Source organism: Naegleria gruberi, assembly GCF_000004985.1.
Source record: "Naegleria gruberi genomic scaffold NAEGRscaffold_1, whole genome shotgun sequence".
In the NCBI taxonomy this organism is placed as follows: Eukaryota; Heterolobosea; class Eutetramitea; order Acrasida; family Naegleriidae; genus Naegleria; species Naegleria gruberi.
In genome coordinates this window covers 750,246-772,030 of record NW_003163326.1, presented here as the reverse complement: position 1 = coordinate 772,030, position 21,785 = coordinate 750,246, and the positions used below count along the sequence as shown (strand labels likewise).

Here is a 21,785-nt window from a genome sequence, read left to right as displayed (position 1 = left end):
ATGACTTGGAATGATAATAGTAGTACAAGTAGTAATTTGGAATCCTCAATGAATGAATATAAAATTTCGGAAAGAAACAATTCTCGGATTATTAAAAAACAAAAATCTTTTGTTCAAGTAATAGTTTCGTGGTTCACATGGTTTTATGAATTAATAATAACATGTATTGTTAGAATTTTACGATACGACCCAAAGACTAATGATTTGCTTCCACAACACATAGCCTTCATTATGGATGGTAATAGAAGGTATGCAACTAAAAAGAATATTCCAATCAAAGAGGGTCATCGTTCCGGATATAAGAAACTGAAACAATGTCTAAATTGGTGTGAAATGTTGGGTGTGAAAACTGTTACTGTTTATGCTTTTTCGATTGATAATTTTAAAAGGGATAAACAGGAGGTTGACAATATTATGGATCTAATGGATAGAAGATTTAAAGACATGGTCACAAAAAAGAAATCTTTCATAATCAAGTATAAGGTAATTTTACGAGTTTTAGGAGATTTCAACAGATTTCCACAATATGTTCAAGATAGTGCCCAAAGAGCCATGGACTATTCTTACAAAATTAATTCAAAATATGGTAATGATGCTCTTATATTGAATTTATGTTGTCCATATACATCAACCTATGAAATCGAAAATGCTATCACCAATTACATTTCAGATAAGATCAGCAACAAAGATTTATCAAATGAGGAGAAAAAAAAGTCGATAGTAATAGAGGAAGAAACTAAACTACTCGACAAGTATTTCCTTACTACAAGTGAACCTGATATTATTGTTAGAACAAGTGGAGAGATGAGATTGTCAGATTTCTTGACGTGGCAGTGCGAAAAATCCATGATTTATATTTCTTCTCTGTATTGGCCAGAATTTTCATTTTGGCAATTGGTGTCTGTTATTTTGCAATATCAACAGTACAGAGTGCAGAAAGGATAGTTTATAATATTAATAAATTATTTCTGCAATATTTATCACAATTCATATCCCAAATCGACTACAATAAAGGATTTTATTTCAGCGGTTCATTCATTAATTCCGATGACTATTTGTTCTTCCTTTCATCTACAGCATCAGTGTTAGTGCACATTACCTTTACAATCCAGAAACCAAAGGCAGCAAGGTGCAAAAAGATTAAAAGAACAACAAAATATCCTAACGCTCCACCTCCTAACAAATCAATCACTCCTTTTGATTCCATTTTTTTTGTTCAAATAATGTTTTTATTAAAACTTTAACCCAAGGTTTGAAAGTTCTTTCCTAAGGAAGGATGAGTCTTCATTCCATTTTGCTTGCAATTTGGCTTTGGAGCATTTAAGGCCATTTGGGAACACTTTCTTTAGAGATATTGTCAAGTCCAAGAAACGTTTTGATTGAATGATTGTTGGAAGGTTGACCATAGTTTCTTTTGAAAGTTTTAGACCTTCGAACACCTTTCCTTCGAGAATAGATTTAGCAAAGACATTAACCTGTCTTGATCCATCCTTAAACTCAACAGGTTCTATTGGAAGAGTCCAAACAACACCCGTAGCCGATTGGCGAATTGTTGGTCTCACAAAGCATTTAACCATATCATCAACAGAGTCATAGAATGGAGCTGGAGATTCGAGAGGGTCTGAAAATTTAACAAATCCACACTTGCTGTTACCAAATCTAGAAATCCAGTTTGGTTCAATTGCTGTCACTCCTCTCATATAAGTCTTATTCTTTCTACTCTTACTCAATTCGGTAAATACAACATACTCTGGATGACGACCAAAGAGACAAGATCCAGGATGAATAAATACAGGTACAGACCTTCCCAATGAAAGAGTTACATAAGGCTTGCTTGTTTCCTTATATGAAACATCCATATGAGCCAAATCTTCCACAGTGGCTAATCTGGCAACTTGATCGACCATACCAGCACAAATAACTTGTCTGATAGCAGTATCAACTTGATATTGTTCATCTTCATCATCTTTTGGTTCTGGGAATTCAACAGTTTCATCCTTCTCGTGAATATCAACTTCAGTTTCGTCTGTATCAATCTCCAAGGCAGATGCTTTTAATTCTGATCTAACTGTATTTAATAATTGTCTATGCAACTTTCTAACTTCTCTCATATTCTTTTGATGTAACATATATTCGAGACAAAACTCTTTTGCATCATCTGCATATAAATAGGCACCAACTGCCTTAAGCATTGCCAAATGATCACTGAGAGGATGGGACCACATTTTCTTAATTTCCTTACATTTAGTCTTCATTTCAAGCTCTTGCTCATCCAAATATTGTTTCTCTTCATTGATTTGTTCTTCAGATAAATTTTCTTCCAAACTTTCTGCAGCTTGCTCTTCTTCAATTTCTTCCAAGTCGATTTGCAACTTCTTGTTCTTATCAATGGCATCTGATTTCATTCCTAATCGAGAGAATTTTTCTTTCAATTCTTCTTGTTTTCTTCTCTCAATCTTTTCTTTCAAAAGAGTTAAATGGTTATCATGCATAAATATTTGTTGGACCGTCATTACACTCACAGCACCTGCAGTATATAATAGTAAGTCGGGATTATTGTTTGAGAGAATTAACATTTTTGCAAATCTAGGATGGAGTGGGAATCTATTCATGGCAGAACCCATTTTGGTAATCATTGTTTCAATATTTCCCTCTTTTGAGATAAATTTATCAAGAGCACCTAAATTGACTAAAGCGTCAACCCCTTTTTTCACAGAATCAGCATCGGGAGGAGTTGGGAATGGGAATTTTTCGACTTGTTTGATACCCATACTCTTCATTTGTAAAATGATATTTTCTATTGGGGCTTTGAGAATGTCTGGTTCAGTATAATTCTTGAATCTTTGATCAAACACAGCACTGCTGAATAATCTGTAACAATGACCAGGTCCTGTACGACCTGCACGACCTGCTCTCTGATTGGCACTTGCTTGTGAAGTCCAACCAATTTGGAATTTGAAAATACCAGTACTCTTTTCAAATTGTTTTTCCTTAGTACGACCACAATCAACAACATATCTAACATTTGGAATGGTCAAACTGGTTTCAGCAACGTTGGTAGCCACAACAACTAATCTATGACCCTCAGGCGGATTGTTGAAAACTTTCATTTGTTCATGAGGTTGAAGCATAGCATAGAGTGGAAGTACATGCAATCTTTCAGCCTTTTTCTTACTATTGAGCTTGGCATTATTTTCCTCACCTTCCTTCTTTACCTTATCGGATTTAATATTTTCTTGGAAGAGAACAACAGTTTCACTCTTTCCCTTTTCTTCCTCTTCTTTGATTTCTTTTTCTTCTTTTTCTTCTTGCTCGGATTGATCTTGGTCGTCGTCAAATAAATTTTCATCTTCCTTAAGTCCAACAGCCTTCTTACTGGAGGAAATTTCATCACCGTCATCATCACTATCACTCAAATCACCCAGTTGATTAATTAATTCTTCTTCTTCCTCTACCGTTCTTTGATTTTCCTCTTCCTTTTCTTTAAGAGATTTCTTCCTTTCCATCTCTTTTTTAACAATTTGAACATAACGTTTGGTTGAGTAATTTTTCAACTTTTCAACCAAAAATTCAATCTCTTTTCTACCAGTAAGAAAAATTAAAATACCACCATTTGGTAAACTTTCATGAATTTTTACAACCTTCTTGAATGCAGCCTCCATATAGTCATTGAAAATTGTTCTCTTATTAAAATGAACAACAACTGGATATTGTCTTGATTGAACATCAACAACAGGAGGTGGATTAGCGAAAAGCTTCTTGTTATCAGTAAAGTTTTCTAATTGGAGTGTAGCACTCATGATAATTAATTTGAGTGGTGTTATAGTTTGTCCCTCTGGAGTTGTTAATCCAGCAGCTGCCATTCTATTTCTTTGAGGTATAAATCTGGATAACCAACCAATCAATATGTCTGTATTTACATTTCTTTCGTGAATTTCATCCAAAGCAATAACTGAATATTTAAGCAAAAGAGGATCTGTTTGAATTTCTCTCATCAAAATACCATCAGTCATAAATTTAATCTTTGTCTTTTCTGTATTGACATTCTTGTCAAATCTAACTTGATAGGCAACTTCTTCACCAAAAACAACGTTCAATTCTTCAGCAACACGCTTAGCTGTACTCACTGCAGCAACTCTTCTTGGTTGAGTGACTCCAATAATTCCAGGGAAACCTGATTCAACTCTGCCATATCCATATTCGTATAAAAATTGAGGGATTTGTGTTGTTTTACCACTACCAGTTTCACCCTTAACAATGGTAATTTCACTTTCATTGATTGTTTCCATAATTCTCTGTTCTTCACCGCAGATAGGAAGAAGCATTCTTTGATCTTGTATTTCTGGTTTTCTTTTAACAGTGACATAAAATCTTGTGAACTTAATTTCCTTTTCCTCATCTGTTTTTGATTGATCTAGCTTTTCAATCATATCATCAATAAGTTGATTATGAGATTTACCCATATCTTCCAAATTTAAGCCAACCATTGGATCTTCATCACTATCATAAAAGATAGACTCTGTAATTTGTTCCTTTTTCTCTTCATTTTCCTTTTTAGAAATGTTTTTAGCAGAAGGTACGTTACTAACTGTGTTTCCTGTTCCAAAAAAGTCCAGAACCATGAGTGGCTTCTTTTCTTCTGGTTTGTTATCTTCATCAACTTGCATTTTATCTGATGAAGAATCCTTTGAATTTGTTTGAATGATTGAATTGATTTTTATCAAATCCTCATCATTTTCTTCATACAATTGTAAACCTTGTTCATTCCACTTTTCATTAATTAATTCGGGATTCCTCTTATTCCAAAACTTTTCAGCTTTAGGAGCTGTTTCCTTGATACCAAGTTGTTCGTAAATTGCCTTTCTTTGTAACTCCTGTTTTGTTGTCTCTGATCCAATACCAATAGATCCTATAGGTTTTAATAATTTTAATTCTTCATCTTTTAGTGTATTCTTTTGGTGAGATTCAATTAATTGTTGTCTCATAGTATCTTTAGCCTTCTTTTCTTCCACCTTTTTCTTTTTTCTTTCCTCACTCTTTTGCTTTTTTCTACTTTTTTGAGGTAGTGCTTTGATTGGTTTAACATGTGTTGTTGATTGTGTTTTTTCCTTCTTTTCGTTATTGCTATCAACAAAATGAGGGTCAAATGGAAGAGATTTTTGCAACTCCTTTGAAATAATGTCATTCTTTCCATCGGAAGGTGCTATAGTACCTTGTTGTGATTCTTTAATCTTTTTTGTTGGACGTTCCACTGTTGTAGAATTGTTGTTGTTGGTATTTGTTGATGAAGACGCCACTCTCTTCTTATTCTGCTGGTTATTGCCCTTCTGCATTTTTTTTGAATTTATCCAAAATTATCTTGAAGAGGTGCTTTTAATAAAATTTGATTGTACAATTTATTGTTTAAAAATCCATCCACTTTTTCAAATAAGGACAAGTCTTTGGAGTAATATCTCCATTTTCTGTACATTGATCAAATACTGGACAAGTAGAACAAGGAATATCCACAAAAGCGTTTTCTGTTGAAACACTTGATAGGGCAACTCTGTAAAGAGATTGATTTCCCACATTATTATTATCAATAATTTTCTCTAAAAATCCATCAAAAACCAAAGTGTCAATAACTTGTTGCATATCATCTGATCCCAAATCAACATGATCTATAATAGCCAAAGATTTAATATGTTCCAATACTTCATGTGTTCTCTTTGGTTTCTTTTCTAAATAAGTTATGGTTTCTGTTCTCAGTTTATCAACAAGTTCCGAATTAAATTTTCCATCAATATACCAAATACCTCCTGTAATCTCCTTACTAGGTTCTATATGTGAAGCTATATAAACAATCTGAGTTCCCTTCTTTTGTGTAATGTCTGAAATTTTTCTAATTAATTGCTTAGATTCAAGAGCTTTTAATATCTTTTCAAGGTCCTTTTCATTCTTTTTGGCTTTTTTAGAAATGCTCTTTTTCCAAATACCCTTGTTTCCGGAAAGTTCAATCATTTGATAAATTCCAATTTGTTCATCAGTCAATCCTTTATATTTTACAGAATCTTCCTTTGAAACATGTTGGAATATTATATTCTTTCCAACTTTAAAGTGTCGAATTCTTCCTTTAATATTCAATTGATTTATGCTTTCCATAAAAACCATTTGGTCTGAAAATTTTTCTCGAAGTACACCATCCATAATACCATCCGAATGTTGTGATAATTCTTTTATGATTTGTTTCATATATACCACTGTTAATTTTCTTTGTTCATCATTTAAAATTTGTACTTTTGGACCTTCAGTTATTGTATTTGATGTAGCTGCCGATGATGACACACCTCTAGATGATGAGGCAGCTGGTGTTGTTCTCTTCATTTTTTCTGCAATATTTTATTTTACTTGAATCATTTAAATTAAATTTGTTGCAATTATTATTTTGCACTACAGCCACAGACAGCAGCGAGTGAAAATTTGTTATTGAAGTCAGGACAGATGTTTGTTCCACACTAAATCTAAAATACAACAAATAATTGCTTTTCAATGTTTATTTAATATAATCTGAAATTGTGGGGATTTTTGTAAAAGTTCACTATTGCAATGTTTGACACGTTCTGTTACTCTTTGAAGTGATAGTATTATACTGAAATCGATACCGTTGTTTAACAAGAATTCTATCGAAATGACAAAATTTTAAACAAGTTATTGAAGAATCCAGATGAGAAGCCTGTCTTTTGCTGAAAAGGGAGTCAATAGGTATACATAATATGGAATTATTTGTAACTGCAGAACTTGAAGATCATCTCAGCCTGTTAGATGTAGAGTCATGTTTTTTAACATTTCTTAATTACATTATTCTAAAAAACATGGATGAACAAGAGCAAATTCAAAAACGCACTGAAAGAGAGATTGTAACAGCACGTTTCGTAGACAATTATTGGCTATTATTTTTAGAATTAATTGTAAAATATCTTCCAGCTTGTTCACCTTTAAAAACTGACGCGAGTTTTATTTTTAATAAACAACAAGGATGAAAAATATCTCGAACAACTCACTCTCCATATCGCTCATTATTAAACCTTTAATTATCATCAAATAGCCACTTTTTTAATAATTATTACACAATCACTAAATTGAACAATCAATACAACAAAATTATTCCCTTTTAAAAATGTTTGCTGAAACCCCAACCGACTTTGCCTTCTTTGACGAGCCATTCGACTTTTTCTCTTTGGATCCAACCACTCCTGTTAGTTCCAAGAAGAATACTCTCTCCATTGATACCCAACAAATTGTATTGGGCACTCCTGCTATCCTTGTTTCTGGTACTTCCAAACAGGCTACCAATGAATTGGATAATACCTTCCAATCCTTGATGTATGACTTTCAACCATCTCCATCCGGTGAAGTTAAGACTGACTTGTTTTCTTCCTTCTTTGAAGTACAAAACGCTCATCTAGATGATAGCAGTACTGACTCTAACGATATGTCCTCTGTTAATGATGAAGATGAAGATCAATCTACTCAAAAGAGAAAAAAGATTATTGCTTCCAAGAAAAAGAAGGACTCTACTCCTGTTTCCACCTCTGAACGTGTGTGGAAAACTATTCATGTTGATGAATCTGCTGGTAACTTGGATACTCAAGTTTTATTGAAAACTAGAAGGGATAAACCTTCTGAATACCTTCCTGAAAAGATGTATTCTTCCTTGAAGTATGAAATTATTCAAAAGGCAAGTGGTAACTTCCTTACTACTGTTCCATTGCTTTTGTGTCGTGCCACTGTTGTTGATGCTGAAACTAATAAGGAAATCAAATTAGCTAAACCAGTGCTCAAAGGTAATATTGAATCAGCCTTAACCAAGGATCCAACCAGTAAGAATGCTGATGAATTTGAATGTAAAATGAAAATTCAATTCGATTATTCCTACCATCAAGAGAAAAAGTTGGTTGCTCTTGAACTCAAGTTTTACTTGAATGATAAATTGGATAATCCAATTTTGATTAAGAGATCTTGTCCTCTCAAAGTTTACGCACGCAAACCAAACAAGACTAAAAGAATGAGAGAAGAAGCTAAAGAGCTTAAAAGTAAGAAAATCAAGGAAGCTCAAGAAAAAGAGTTTAATGATTTCACTAGTCAACTTGACAAATGTTTTGAGTTGGCTCATAAATTTGCTGATGAAGAGAAGAAGATTGCAATGCAAACTATTATTAATAAGTTTGCAAAGTGCTTTGGATCTGATGCTATTGTGATGGCTAATCAACCATCCACCTTCACTGACAGTTCTTCTGAAAGTGGAGACTTTTTCTGAATGACACTTAGTAACCCTAATGTTATTCAAAACCCTTAACGGAGTTGCAGCTGGCTTTGGCCTCTCAATTCTGTCTTCCTTCTTGTATAAGAGGGAAACCCCTTGACTCCAAACGAACTCTTTACTTTGCTGACCTGTTGTCGTGTGTTTTTATCGTATTTTATTTTTATAATCGTTGATTGAAGAGGTAAGTAGCCCTAATTTTATTCTACCACAATGTTATGCTCAATATTTGAGAATCTACATTGTTGGAAGAAGAATTTTAATCTAGAACAGGGTATGAAGAGAGAATAGTATTTACATTTATTGATTGTTCTTTTTGTGAGTAATTATTTTTTGAACAATTTCTTTCATTGCTTGAGAAGCTGGAGATTCAGGATGGTCTTTAACAATGCTTTTACCAGTTTCACAGGATTGCATAACCATTGGATCAAGAGGAATACTTCCTAAGAATGGTATTTCATAATCAATAGCCAATTGTTGACCTCCACCACTTGTTGGTTTAAAAATCATTGCCTTATTCTTACAATTTGGACAAACAAAACCACTCATATTTTCAATTATTCCAATAATTGGTATTCCAACTTTTTTGCAAAAATTAATTTCTCTTCTTACATCATTACAACTGACATCTTGTGGTGTTGTCACAATAATAGCTCCATCAATATCCACATTTTTCAAATATTGAACAATTGTTATGTGTTCATCACTTGTTCCTGGTGGTGTGTCAATAATGAGATAATCCAAATAATCTCCCCAATAAACATCTCTCAAAAATTGTTTGATTAACCCATTCTTCTTTGGTCCTCTCCATATTACAGCATCATCCTTGTTTGGTAACATGAATCCGATACTAACAACAGCCAAATTATCTTCATAGTATGCAGGTGTCCATCCTAAATTACTTTGATGTAATTGATACCCCTCTAAACCAAACATTGTTGGAATAGATGGCCCACATAAATCTACGTCCAAAACTCCTACTTGTGGAACACTATCCTTTTCACAAAGTGCCATAGTGAGAGCTAATTGGGAGGAAACAGTAGATTTTCCAACACCTCCTTTACCAGATAAAACTAGAAACTTTCTTTTGATCGATTTCATAGCTTCCTTGATTTGTTCAGTTTCTACAGCAGTTTGGTTAATACCATTCTTCATTCCTCCACTTGCACACAAGGACTGATTTGGACATCCAGCACAAGATGATGACTTTCCTGCATTTTGACTTTCTACACCTGGACAGTGTTCATTTGCATTTTCTGGTACAGCTTCCGATGATGGTTTGTTTTCCATTGTTGAGTGATGTGGATGACTATCAAGCAATCAGAGTGAGGTATTTTTTTGAATGAGGAATAATTGAATGGACTGCGTCTTATGCTCCAACCATAATGGATCCTCTTTACAATAATTGAAAAAGTTGTTGCTACTAGTATCTAAATTATTGGTTTCATATATTAATAGAACTGAAAACAGGATGGTACAATTTAATTGAATGATTTCTTACATAATAAATAAATATAATAAATTTTTGTGATTTTTACTAGACCTTATTTATCAATAAAGTGATGAGTTAATTTCCGATTATTCCAATTTAATTAGGTTATTACTATATATTCAAATTTATCATTTACTTCTTTTTCTTGGCTGGACTCTTTTGAGCCTTCAAAATTTTGTCCACCATATACTTATTCTTTGGATCATCTGTAGAAACTTTACCAAATAATCCCAAATCATACCAATCCTTATATCTCTTATCACGTTCCTCTTCTCTGTGTTTTTCAATCTTTGGTGTTTGTTGAGCCAAAGCCTTGTTAATTTTATCAATTCTATCACTATAATTTTTAACTTCACCTCTCAAACGTTGTGGTTTTATGAATCCGTGCTTCTTTGGTTGTTCCGTTCCTTGGTTTTCCATCAAAGACAAATGTTGTTCTGGGAATGGTATATTATGTAAACGAGAAGCTTCATAAAGAGCTTTAACTTGTCTTGTTCTTAACTTTGCTGGTCTCCATTGTCCATTTACTTTCAATGGCTGGGCGCTGAATGGTAGCGTTTGAATAAGTTCCGCGACAAGTTTAGGTTTTCCCTTCAACAATTCTAGCATTTTTTTAATTTATTTTTTAAAAATGATTTATTATAAATAATTAAAATTGTTCCTATTGAAAAAGTTGAGAATGAATCCCAAATCATCGATATCTCTTAGCAAGCATTGTTGTTAGAGAATGAAAATGATTTATTTTTCTTCCTCTACAAGAGCTTTCAAACCAGAAAAAAGACTCTTTTTCTCTTTTACTGAGGTTGTTAATTCCAATTCAAATTGCATATTTCTCATTTGTTCCTCTCTTTCGTTTCTCTTCTTTTCTAAGAGAGCATATCGTTCATTAATCGATTGTTCATCTAGTTTTGCCACAACAAGTCCATAACATACTATGACAACAACAGAAATAGAGGCAACCCTATAGAAATTCATCATCCATGTCGGAAATGGGGTAGATTCCTTATCATTGATAGCATCTTGGTATTCAATAGCTGTTTTTTCATCCACATCTCTATAGAAAGGGTTATTATATCCTTCCATGTCGTGTTCCTCTTTTTTCTTCATTTTCATAAATTCAGCAAATAGTGATGGATCATCAGAGTTGTTGAATGGTGGTGATGATGGATTTTCACTTGTTGTATTGGTGATAATTTCTGGTGATTTTGATTGTGGTTTTAAATCCTCCTCTGTTTGTTGTTCTTTTTCTAACTTTTCAAAATCCTTTTCCGACAATATTGCTTGAAAATAAGGAAGATTATGAAAATTACGTCTATTCAATAATGTTATTATTTTAAAATTGATTGAATGCTGGTGAGAGCATATCGATGATTGACAAATTGAGGCAGAACGGACGAATCGTTTTAACATTTTTTTATTTTATTATTTTCAAAAAAAGCATTTAATTTTAACAATATTCACAATAACAATACCACCAATTATAATTATTTAATGTATTACTGTTCTGTTTAATGACAAAAAGAATTAATGATTGATTTTATAAGTCAGAATTGGAAAATATTTTCAAAACATTATTTTCCTGTCAAATTGTTATTTCCCACTCTTTTTAAGAACCCGCCAATTTTAAAAAATAATTCAAAAAAAATGGCTTCACAATCCATACTGATAAACAATGGAGGAAAATCTAAATCTTCTTTGTGTTGCTGGTTGGTTCATCACCCAACTGAAGAGTATGTACTTTCAAATAATAGAAGTTTATTCATATGAATAGGTCAATCGTTACTACCGATACTGATAACCAATTGATGGTGCTATCACTCAAGGATGATAAAATAGCAGATCAAAGAGTAGTGAAAACAAAACAAAAAGAGCCAACTTGTGCAGTGTTTTCTTTGGATGGATGTCATTTATTTGTAGGTTCAAAGGATAATGTAGTAAATTGCTACAAATATCCATCATTAGAGTTTGAAGCTCTCATTTCTCGCTCTGACCATACCATTACCAGCTTGAGTATTAATAGGAAGAATATCATTGCAATTGGTAGTATGTCAGAAAAATTATCAGTGCAGATTATTGATGTTAGTAATAATGAGGAGCCAAAAACCATTCGTACAATTTCAACCCAAGGTGGCACTGTTTCTGTCAAAATTAATGACAATGATGTTATTGCTTTATTGAACAGAAATAGAGAGTTTAGTTTATTTAAATTAGACGAGGAAGACAAAATCTTTTCAAACTCAAACCATATTTCAAAAGATTTACTCTCATTTTGGAATAATCAATCCAAGGCAGACGCCTTATGTCCACTGGTTATGTCATGGCACTTGTGTTCTGATTCTATTATAACTCCCAACTCTACTCTTATTACTGATATTGATGGTTGGAAAAAGTCATCTCTGGGCAAGATTGACGTAAATAATTACATTGCATCCTTCTCTCCAAACTCTGTACATGCTGCAATGATTGATATAGATAAGAATATCAACTTGTATGAAGTTGATTCTCTCACATCTAAAAGACCAAGACCTTATCAATCACTTCAAATGAAATCTCTAGTGACCTCTATTGAATGGTCAGCTACAGACAACAAGTTTTATGTTTGTACTCTTGATGGAAAGGTTCATCTCATTAAGAATTTTGTTAATCTAAAAAAGCAAAAAACAACATACAAAGCTGTTGATTGTGAAAGGTATATCAAATCTCTTCAAATGATGGATGACGATGATATTATGTCTTTGATAGAAACAGAGCCTCCAAAAAAACAACCAACCCCAAACAAATCAAAGCCTAAAATTCATGATGACATCGATTCGATATTGAATGATAGAGAAGAAGAGTTAGAGGAACAGGAAGAAATAGAACCACTTGAAGTAGTGGATCTTGATCGTCCAACCCTAGTGGAATCTCAATTCAAAGAAGATTCCCATCACGCTTTTGAAACCTCTATTCCTCTTGCTCCATATATGCACAAGCACCAAGCTCTTCAACCAACTTCTTCTCCTTTTGAAAAGGTTGGAAATGATCACAAAAGATACCTAGCTGTAACACAACATATTGGCTTAATAACAGCCTCAGTTACCAACATGACACCTGACAGAGCTCCTTACTATAATATTCATATCAAATTTAATTTAGCAGGTCATTCTGAAGAGAAATACCAAGATAATAACAAACCGCACGTAGCAGCTCTTAGCGAGAATGGTATAGTGTTTGGATCCAATCCTAATAATCTAAATGATAATGGTGTTATTTCATTTAGAAAGCTCAGACTCACTCACCAGGATAAGGGATGGAAATCAATTCTCCCCCATGATGAAAAAATACTATGTGTTACTCTTGGTTCCTCATTTGTTGCTGCTGCAATAGAAAAGGAAAATAAGGGCAGTACTCGTACATCTTTTGTAAAGGTTAAGACTAAAGATAACTTAGACCTTGGAAATATTGCTATTGGAGGAAATATTGTTTCATTATGTGGATCTGATAATAATTTGGTGATTGTTTATCAACAAGGTACATGCTTATTTTTGGATTGGTATGATATTAACATGTTTTCATGTGTAAAGGCACACAGACCTCTACCTTGTTCTGAACTTGCTTGGATTGGTTTCGGTACAGGAACAAAAGACTTGCTTTACGTTTTTGACTCCACTCAAATATTGTACTTGATGAACCCTGATACTGACTCTTTCTCTGCTTGGTGTGATTTGAAAAAGGGAGAAAATACCCATTTTATTAGTATTATTAATGACAGTACTATCTATTCAATTTTATGCAATAATCAAAAAGGTGTTCCAACCGCTACTCATGATATGACTTCCTTCAAGCTCAACGCTACTAATGTTGAGGATGTATTTATTGGGTCATCAATAGATTTAGAAAAAGGCCATGACAAATCTGTTAAACTTTCGTATTTCAGATATTTTATTAAGAATATATATTTCAATCAATCCTTCAGAAAGGGGAATGCCACAAAGGAAGGTATCGTTGAAATTGATAGATTAATAGTTACCATCATTACCAGATGTATAGAGCTTAAAGAATACTCAGCTGCTTTGAATTTTGCTAAACTATTGAGAATGAAGTCAAGCTTGAATATCATTGCCAATTTTGCAGAATCTCAAAAAGATATCAAACTTTCTGCGACACTTAAGAATACAGAGCTTTTTGTTCAAGAATCTGCAAAGAACCCAGCATGGCCTCATTCCTATCAACAATCAGCCTTCGTTTCCACACCCTCAACCTCCACACAGTACATGACAAAAGAGCAAGTCAGCGAAGTAGTGAAACAATTGTTAAAGTCCAATACCTCCTCAACCAATGTAGAAATAATCAATACAGTCTCTCCTGTAAGAATTGAGAGCCAATCACCTGTTTCATCGCGTTCATTAGCCACTATTTCACCAACAAAATCTGATACTACAGAGGATAAATTGGATGGTGAAGTGGAGTTCCAATTCGAGTCTGAATCAGCAAAACCTCTTGCCCAAATGTTTTCTCCAAAGAGACCAAAGAAGAAGAGCATTGATAACAATCTAAAGAAAAAAATCACCTCTAAATCGACTTCTGTTAGTAACTCATCTTCTAATCCTTTCCTTGCATTAAATGAGAAGAATACTCCAGAGGAGCCTGTCAAGACCAAAGACTCCAACAATCAGTCTTCCACCTCTTCAAATATTCTTTCCAGAATTTCTAGTTTGGGGGGTGAAGACAAGAAGAGAAAGAGAGTGGAGGAGAAACAAACAGAAGAACCTACCAAACAAGTTGAAACAAAGAAAAAGAAGCAACCAATTTCACAACCATCCGTACTCGAGTTTGTAAAGAAGAATGTGGCTATTCCAAAGTTGAGCTCTTCAGAACTAAGCTCAACCACTAAAGAAGCTTTATTTAGGGCATCTCAAACAGCTCAAGATGATGATGATTTAGACGTGTCTGGAATTCTTAATTAAATAAACAATTTAACTTATTTACATTTTATTTGCTTGCAATCTGCTATGGTTGAGTGGAGTATTGAGAAAGTTAGTTGTCTTCTTCTTCTTTTGTTGGTGTTGAGGTGTTTGAAGATTAGATTGAGGTGGAAACATTGCTGAAGCACGGTACCTATTTACAGATGGAGTCTTGTGAGAGGATGCGGAACTCTTAAGTTTAGCAAATTTCTCTTCTAGCTCTTGAATGTTTTCTTCAGCTCTGGTCTTGAGGAGGGTGTTTACATCTTCGTTATACTTTTCTTGGAATTCTCCAACAGTCATATTCTTCACAGAATCAGGAAGACGAGCTAAAATCATATTTAGCCTCATTTCAAACATTTTACAATTGATCTCTGTGTAGGACTTAACGGTATTCACTTTGATATCAATCTCCTTATCATATGCATAGAGAAGGAAATTGAGTTGTTCCTCGTCCATTAGCATAGATTTAATTTTACGGGTAGAGAGGACAAAGTTTTCCTTGTCACACGAATCAAAATGCCTCTTTCTCAAGAGTTGGTTGAGTGGTGTTCGTGGATCTTTGAATTCGGCATCTGATTCCTTGGCAGATTCATAATCTTCAGATCTAGGTATTTCTATTTCGATATCTTCTTCTTTGAATGAAGTTTTTTTTGTTCCGATACTTTCTGTTGGGCAGTTTATTTCGTCCTCATCGAAATGCTCTGTTGATGAGGATGGAACTATGACCTCTTCAATTTGTTGTTGTTGCAATAAAGTGGCAAATCGTTTTGGAGTTCTGGCCTTCTTCCTTCTCACTCGGTTTTTTCTCCTAACGTACTGAGTGAACAACGAGTCTTGATTCATTTTTTTTTGCTTTTTTTATTGCTTTTAAACAAGCGTAACTGTTTTATTTTTAAAATTTGGCGCCAAATTTATTTTACCTTCTTTCTTCTGACAAAGCCTCTTCTCTTGGACTTGATATTGTTCAAAACTTTGGTTTCTTCATCTTCTGATATTTCTTCTTCAATGGTCTCATCATTTTCTTGTTCTTCCTCGTTTTGTTCCTTTGTGACTTTTCTCTTTTTAGGTTTTGTTTCTTCATCATCTTCTTCCTGACTGTTTTGTTCTTCGTCTTCTTCTACCTCCTCTTCATCCTCACTAACCTCTACTTTCTTATTTCTTTTGTTTCTGGCACTTCTTGGAGGCTTTGGAGATTCTTCTTCTTCCTTTTCTTCCTCTGTTTTTTCTGTCATCTTGACGTCAGCATCATCAGTGGTTGCTTCGTTGATATCTTCTTCATTTTCTCCCTGGTCGAAATCTCCTATCAATTGTGTAAATATAAACTTCATCTTTTCATTCTTACTTGACAATTGACCCTTAATCTTTCTGATCTGTTTGAGGAAATTTTCGCATTCAAAAAGTAAGTAATGATTATTGGTGTTTGAAGACATATAGTGAAGTGAGTGATTGGTTAAAAGTTTCATATAATAGAGATGCATAAGAATATCTTGACAAGTTTCGGCATTCTTGTCGTTCATCTTTTCAAGATATTCCTGTAGAACGCCAATAATATGCTTTTCAGTAACTTCAAGAAGGAAACCATCATTTTTGATATATTGGCACTGTAAATAGTGATGCAAAAGGGTTGAAGGGAAAGTAGTATACTTTTCAAATGGTAACGTCATTACGTATTGAATGAATTCATAGCTAAACAAAGCCTCTCCGTCAGGATTAATAGCTGTAAGTCTTTGTACAAGAGTTAGAAGAATATCAGAATAAACTTCATGTTGAGATAAAGTATTTAGGAGAGAAATGATGAATTGGGATATTGGGAATTTGTAATAGAGACCTACTTGTTGTTGTTGTTGGCTGGTCTTCTTTTCGCTTTCCTCTTCTGTTTGATTGATACAGAAGAGTGTATGATTATAGCAGATTTCATTAGAGAGTAAAGTCCAAAACATTTGGTGTTCGTAATCGTCTGAGAAGTGATCATTCAGATTTTGAATCATTACTATCGCCTGAGAGATATAATCTAATCCATTCAGGTTTGTTTGAGCAGAACCCGAAGCCTTCTTCGCTTTTCCTTGCGAGAATAAAATTTTAAGTTTTCCATTTTGGACAAATGTGTTAACATGCTGCAGTTCGTATGGATGTAACTTGGTTATGATTAATTTGAAAAATTCTTCCTTATTCTTTTGAATATAATGAGAAAAATCTCTAGAAATAATTGGCAACAAATTAATAAAAAGAAGATGATTATCTTCCAAGCAAGTTGATAAATCTTTGATAAAAACCTGATCTTGTGTTTGAGCTCCTTCGGTACTGGATTTCCGAGCACCAAGTGTCCAATCATAAAATACAGAATATCCCGATTTGTACTTATAGTGGTTACTGAATATTAAAATGTTAATAAATGGATCAGTGCTTGTTGGTTTAAGCAAATCCAATGCTTGTATCTTATCATTGTAAATCTTACTGACATAAAAACAAAGTAGTCTATATCCAAGTGACATGTCCGTCTTGTACATGAATTTGACAAGATGGGAGAATTTTTCTTTCAATTTAGCAATTCTATTCTTTTCAGCTGATGAAGCTTCCTTGTTTTGATTACCAAGATATGATAGAACTCTAGTACAAATTTCATCCAAAAGACAACACAATAAAGTTGATTGATTTCTAAGTAAACATTTTTCAAAATGTTTTTTCTCATCTTCTGCACGCTCTTTAAGAATGGTTTGTACAATAACTGCTGAAGGATTTCCTTGTTGTAGGTTGTATGTATTTGATTGTGTTTGGGCCAACATTTCAAAACTAACTAGTCTCATGATAAATGTGGCAAAAGCTTGAATATCTGTAGGTTGTTGATTGAGGACATTATTGGAGAAAAACTCCACAACTTCCTTGATTGTTTGATTACAAGTCTTTCTTAGTTCCTCTACCTCTTTATCTTCTTGTTTAGTTGACGAAATTGAGTCATAATAGTCACCGACTTGCTTGGTAAGATTTGATATGAGTGGTTCAAACGATTCCAAAAATTTGGTTTTGTTAGTTGCTGTCTTTGTGGTTTCTTCAATCAATTCTCGAATAGTCTTATTATCAGTTTCTTTTGAAATAGAGGCAAATGGCTGTCTTGATGGTGAGGTTGGAGATTTTACAGAAACTGGAGCTAAAGGAGTTGTGCCAGATCTATTATTTGTTTTGACAGCCAGAGGAGGATTGTTCTTGGTTGGATCAACGGATGATGGAGGGTTTGTTTGTTGTGATGGTTGCTTTGCGCTTGGTGGTATCTTTGATGGAGAGAGAGTTGGGGACTTATTGTTTGAATTTGATTGAGCTCCCTCAGGTATTTGAAGAGGAGTAACAGTAACTGGTGGTTGTACTTGTGGTGTACTTTGGATTGTGAAATATTTCTTAACTCTTTCTCTTCTCTCATTATCAGTTTTTTCTATTACAGTTGCAATATGACTGGCACCAAATTTTTGAGTACAGGTCTGTAATGAACCAATAATCTGTTGTTTGGTTAAATGTAAATATTGATCTGTTCTTTCAATAAAGTAGAAAATAAAGTCTAGAAGGGAATTTGTAATTTCTGGGTATTTACCAACATTGTTGGAAAGGATTAAGAATGTTGGAGAAACAATGTTCTTTACAAACTCTTCATTCATATCACTTGATATAGTAAATAATAAATCATAAACAATCGCTAGTTTGGTATTTTCCAAAATCTTCTCATTCTTTACAGATTTTAATAACCAACCTAGTACTGCCCATCTAGGCATAGACTCATGAGGTGGGTGATAGACACAATTAATATAACGAACCAAGTCAGGAATAACTGCTTCACTTTCTGGAGTTGCAAAAAATCTTTGTGCAAACCATGATTGATATCTTTTTTGATTACCAAATTTGACATTACTTATTAAAAATGAAATTTGCGTGTACATATCATGGCTAATTCTGCAATCTAAAACGCGTGATGAAGAAGGGTAGTTCATAATCTTTAAAAAATCTTGATTTCCTAAAAGTTTTTCCATACTATCACTCACTTTGTATTTCTTAGCAAGACTATAAACAACTCTGACAAAATCACGTCCCATAGATTGAATAGCCTCCTTTTGTAAATTGTCTCTGATTATATCTTCAACCAATTGAAGTTGTTTTCTCATTAGAGCTTCATACTGACGATCCACACCAAAAATTTTCATATCCTCAATCATTCTCAAGAAACTATACAAAACTTTCATTAAAACTTTGGCATTCGCATAAATCCATTCCTTATTTTGGTAGCAAATGTCCAAAATTTTATCGGCAAGAGTCAGATTTCTCTTCGTAAACTCGTAGGTTTTCATATTTTTAACAAGTGAAATGAAAGGTGCATCAAATTGAGGATTAATTTTGATACAATCATTCAAAAATGTTGCTATTCTTTCTGTTATTGGATCCTGAAGTTTGTAAAATTTAGATTCTATAAACTTTTTCAATTCATCACTTAAAGTCTTATGGTCATGGACAATTGCGTTTAAAATTCTAAAGAATATTCCAGATTGGGTAGCATCTTCTGCTGTTAATATTCCATACAATAAGCCATACATTGGTACCTTATTGTTTGGTGGAAAGTTTTTTTCCTGTAATTTTGTTAATATCAAGTTTTCATCTTTTCTTATTTGTTGCAATTGTATTTCCTCACAAAGTGTTGTCCAACATTGTGATAACAGTTTATCCCATTCATCTGGTGCATCAAGAGGAATTAATGTCATAATGCTACTTGAGTAGGATACAGGTTGTGGTGGTAGAGTGACATTTCGTGAATTATTATTTTGAGGGGAGAGCCTAGGAGATGGTATAAAAGTACCTGGAGCATTCACAGGAGCTCCTCTCTGAAAAGGATTTTGTGGATTATTGCTCATTCCTTTTTCCGACAGATAATAATGATAAATAAATAATTTTTTGAAGTTTGTACAAGGCGCGATGTTTTTGATCAGTTGAACAACAAACACCACTGACTGAAGGAGTGATAAATGCTGTAGGGTTTTTTTTTAATTTATTTTTAATTTTTTTGTAATTTTTTTCGAAATACCAAATATTTCAGCTTATTCCAATTAATTGTCATATTAATTATTTTGTTTCTCTTTATTTTGAAATCACCTCAGCACAAAATAATTCATCCTAAAACATAAAAGACCTTAATAATACTCTCAAAGAACGTTGAATAATCGGATAGAATTGATTCAAGATGGTGATCCAATAAAATTTCTTCGTTGAAAAAAATGCTTGCAAACAAGACAATCCTTTACGCTGCTCAAAAGAAGGCTACCTCCACTTTGGCAAAGAAGGGTAAGTTATGATGCTGCAGATGATTTTTATAGTAGGAAAATATGTTATAAATATTGTGGATTTTGATTAGCTTGCCAACGTAACTTTACTTTGGCTTTGAACGATGCCAAGAAACCAGATTATGTCCCAGGAGAATATGACAATATTAAATTGGTATCTGCTGAACGTCCAGGTCCAAAGAGCAAAGAACTTGTTGAGAGAATGAACAAAATTCAGGTATGTAGAATCGTTGTGGAAATTGAAAATATTTATTATTTAATTTAGGATATGAGAACTGCTCACTTTGTTGCTAACTTTGAAAAGAGCAAGGGTAACTTTGTTGTTGATGCTGATGACAATGTTATTTTGGATACTTTCACTCAAATTTCTGCTCTCCCTCTCGGTTACAACCATCCATATCTCATTGAAAAATTCCAAACTGATTCCAGATATGCTACCAGCTTCTTGAATAGACCAAGTTTGGGTATCAATCCACCACACAATTATATTGACATTCTTAATGAATCATTTGTTAGAGTTATGCCAAAGGGTATGACTGATGTTGTTACATTGTCATCAGGAGCTGAAGCGTAAGTTTCAATTTGTGAAATTGAACTAATTTTCATTTTGACTATAGTAACGAAAATGCTTACAAGACTGCTTTCTGTAGATATCGTCAATTGCAAAGAGGTGGCAAGTCACCATCCCAACAAGAAATGGACTCTTCTGTTCTCAACAATGCTCCAGGTACACCAAACTTGTCAATTTTGTCCTTCAAAGCATCATTCCACGGTAGAACTCTTGGATCTCTTACTGCCACCCACAGCAAGGCTATTCACAAAGTTGATTTCCCATCTTTCAACTGGCCAGTTTGTGACTTCCCTCAATTGAAATATCCATTGAGTGAACATGAAGTTGAAAATAAGAAGGAAATGGACAGATGTTTGGAAGAAGTTGAAAAGACTATCAAACTCTCCCACTCAACCAACTCACCTTGGGGTGATGTTGCTGGTTTGGTTGTTGAACCTATCCAATCCGAAGGTGGTGACAGACATGCTTTGCCATATTTCTTCAGAGAATTGAGAAGAATTACTAAGGAAAATAATGTTGCCTTTATTTGTGACGAAGTTCAAACTGGTGTCTGTGCTACTGGTACTTTCTGGGCTCATGAACAATGGGGTTTGGGTGAAAATGGTCCTGATATCGTCTGTTTCTCCAAAAAGTGTCAAACTGCTGGTATTTTCCATCGTCCAGAATTCAAGATTGACATGCCATACAGAATTTTCAATACTTGGCTTGGTGATTACACCCGTGCTATCCAATTTGGTCATGTTATTGATGTTATTGAAAAAGATAATCTCTTGTCATTGGTCAATGAAACTGGTGCTTACATGATGAAGCATTTGCAAGAATTGTCTCAAAGATATCCAGGAAAGATTGATAATGTTAGAGGTGTTGGTACTTTCATTGCTTTCGATTCTAACAAGCAAGGAGAATTATTGAAACAAATGCTCCACAGAGGTGTCGAAGCTGGTGCTTGTGGTTCAAACACCATTCGTCTCAGACCAATGTTAGTCTTCCACCAATATCATGCTAATATCTTCCTCCAAACTTTGAATGAAGTTTTGAAAAATCTCTAATTAAAAGAATTAATTTATTTCTAACACGGGTTTTCTGGTGATAGTCAATTAATGATGAACAACTTGATTGAGTTTTGCATTTTCATCTTCCTCTATTGAGTATTGCATTTCATCAC

General features: G+C 33.8%; 10 protein-coding genes across 10 annotated transcripts; 4 read left to right on the top strand and 6 right to left on the bottom strand.

Moving 5' to 3' along the window:
- Positions 1-201: 201 nt before the first annotated feature.
- Positions 202-924, top strand: NAEGRDRAFT_3430 (uncharacterized protein; the record flags this gene model as incomplete). Its single annotated transcript, XM_002683432.1, has 1 exon — positions 202-924. A coding segment is annotated over one exon (723 nt), but the record flags the coding sequence as incomplete, so codon positions are not given.
- Positions 925-1,232: 308 nt separating this feature from the next.
- Positions 1,233-5,333, bottom strand: NAEGRDRAFT_61354 (uncharacterized protein; the record flags this gene model as incomplete). Its single annotated transcript, XM_002683117.1, has 3 exons — positions 1,233-2,806; positions 3,176-3,856; positions 4,271-5,333. The coding sequence occupies 3 exons, from the start codon at positions 5,331-5,333 to the stop codon at positions 1,233-1,235; spliced, it is 3,318 nt and encodes a 1,105-aa protein (XP_002683163.1).
- A 70-nt stretch (positions 5,334-5,403) lies between these two features.
- NAEGRDRAFT_29241 (uncharacterized protein) lies at positions 5,404-6,141 on the bottom strand (the record flags this gene model as incomplete). Its single annotated transcript, XM_002683116.1, has 1 exon — positions 5,404-6,141. The coding sequence occupies one exon, from the start codon at positions 6,139-6,141 to the stop codon at positions 5,404-5,406; it is 738 nt and encodes a 245-aa protein (XP_002683162.1).
- A 1,015-nt stretch (positions 6,142-7,156) lies between these two features.
- On the top strand, positions 7,157-8,296 carry NAEGRDRAFT_45095 (uncharacterized protein; the record flags this gene model as incomplete). Its single annotated transcript, XM_002683431.1, has 1 exon — positions 7,157-8,296. The coding sequence occupies one exon, from the start codon at positions 7,157-7,159 to the stop codon at positions 8,294-8,296; it is 1,140 nt and encodes a 379-aa protein (XP_002683477.1).
- Positions 8,297-8,571: 275 nt separating this feature from the next.
- On the bottom strand, positions 8,572-9,626 carry NAEGRDRAFT_37210 (MRP-like mind family ATPase). The gene has a single exon (XM_002683115.1). The coding sequence runs from the start codon at positions 9,587-9,589 to the stop codon at positions 8,600-8,602; it is 990 nt and encodes a 329-aa protein (XP_002683161.1). The 5' UTR covers positions 9,590-9,626; the 3' UTR covers positions 8,572-8,599.
- A 903-nt stretch (positions 9,627-10,529) lies between these two features.
- Positions 10,530-11,201, bottom strand: NAEGRDRAFT_61350 (uncharacterized protein; the record flags this gene model as incomplete). Its single annotated transcript, XM_002683114.1, has 1 exon — positions 10,530-11,201. One exon carries the CDS (start codon positions 11,199-11,201, stop codon positions 10,530-10,532), a length of 672 nt encoding a protein of 223 aa, XP_002683160.1.
- Positions 11,202-11,435: 234 nt separating this feature from the next.
- Positions 11,436-14,737, top strand: NAEGRDRAFT_61349 (uncharacterized protein; the record flags this gene model as incomplete). The annotated part of the gene is made up of 3 exons (XM_002683430.1): positions 11,436-11,521; positions 11,563-12,997; positions 13,055-14,737. The coding sequence occupies 3 exons, from the start codon at positions 11,436-11,438 to the stop codon at positions 14,735-14,737; spliced, it is 3,204 nt and encodes a 1,067-aa protein (XP_002683476.1).
- Positions 14,738-14,755: 18 nt separating this feature from the next.
- On the bottom strand, positions 14,756-15,199 carry NAEGRDRAFT_61348 (uncharacterized protein; the record flags this gene model as incomplete). The annotated part of the gene is made up of 1 exon (XM_002683113.1): positions 14,756-15,199. The coding sequence occupies one exon, from the start codon at positions 15,197-15,199 to the stop codon at positions 14,756-14,758; it is 444 nt and encodes a 147-aa protein (XP_002683159.1).
- A 407-nt stretch (positions 15,200-15,606) lies between these two features.
- On the bottom strand, positions 15,607-19,755 carry NAEGRDRAFT_77760 (uncharacterized protein). The gene has a single exon (XM_002683112.1). The coding sequence runs from the start codon at positions 19,621-19,623 to the stop codon at positions 15,649-15,651; it is 3,975 nt and encodes a 1,324-aa protein (XP_002683158.1). The 5' UTR covers positions 19,624-19,755; the 3' UTR covers positions 15,607-15,648.
- A 234-nt stretch (positions 19,756-19,989) lies between these two features.
- NAEGRDRAFT_37208 (4-aminobutyrate aminotransferase) lies at positions 19,990-21,691 on the top strand. The gene is made up of 4 exons (XM_002683429.1): positions 19,990-20,050; positions 20,121-20,266; positions 20,315-20,619; positions 20,667-21,691. The coding sequence occupies exons 2-4, from the start codon at positions 20,252-20,254 to the stop codon at positions 21,667-21,669; spliced, it is 1,323 nt and encodes a 440-aa protein (XP_002683475.1). The 5' UTR covers positions 19,990-20,050; positions 20,121-20,251; the 3' UTR covers positions 21,670-21,691.
- The last annotated feature ends 94 nt before the right edge of the window (positions 21,692-21,785 follow it).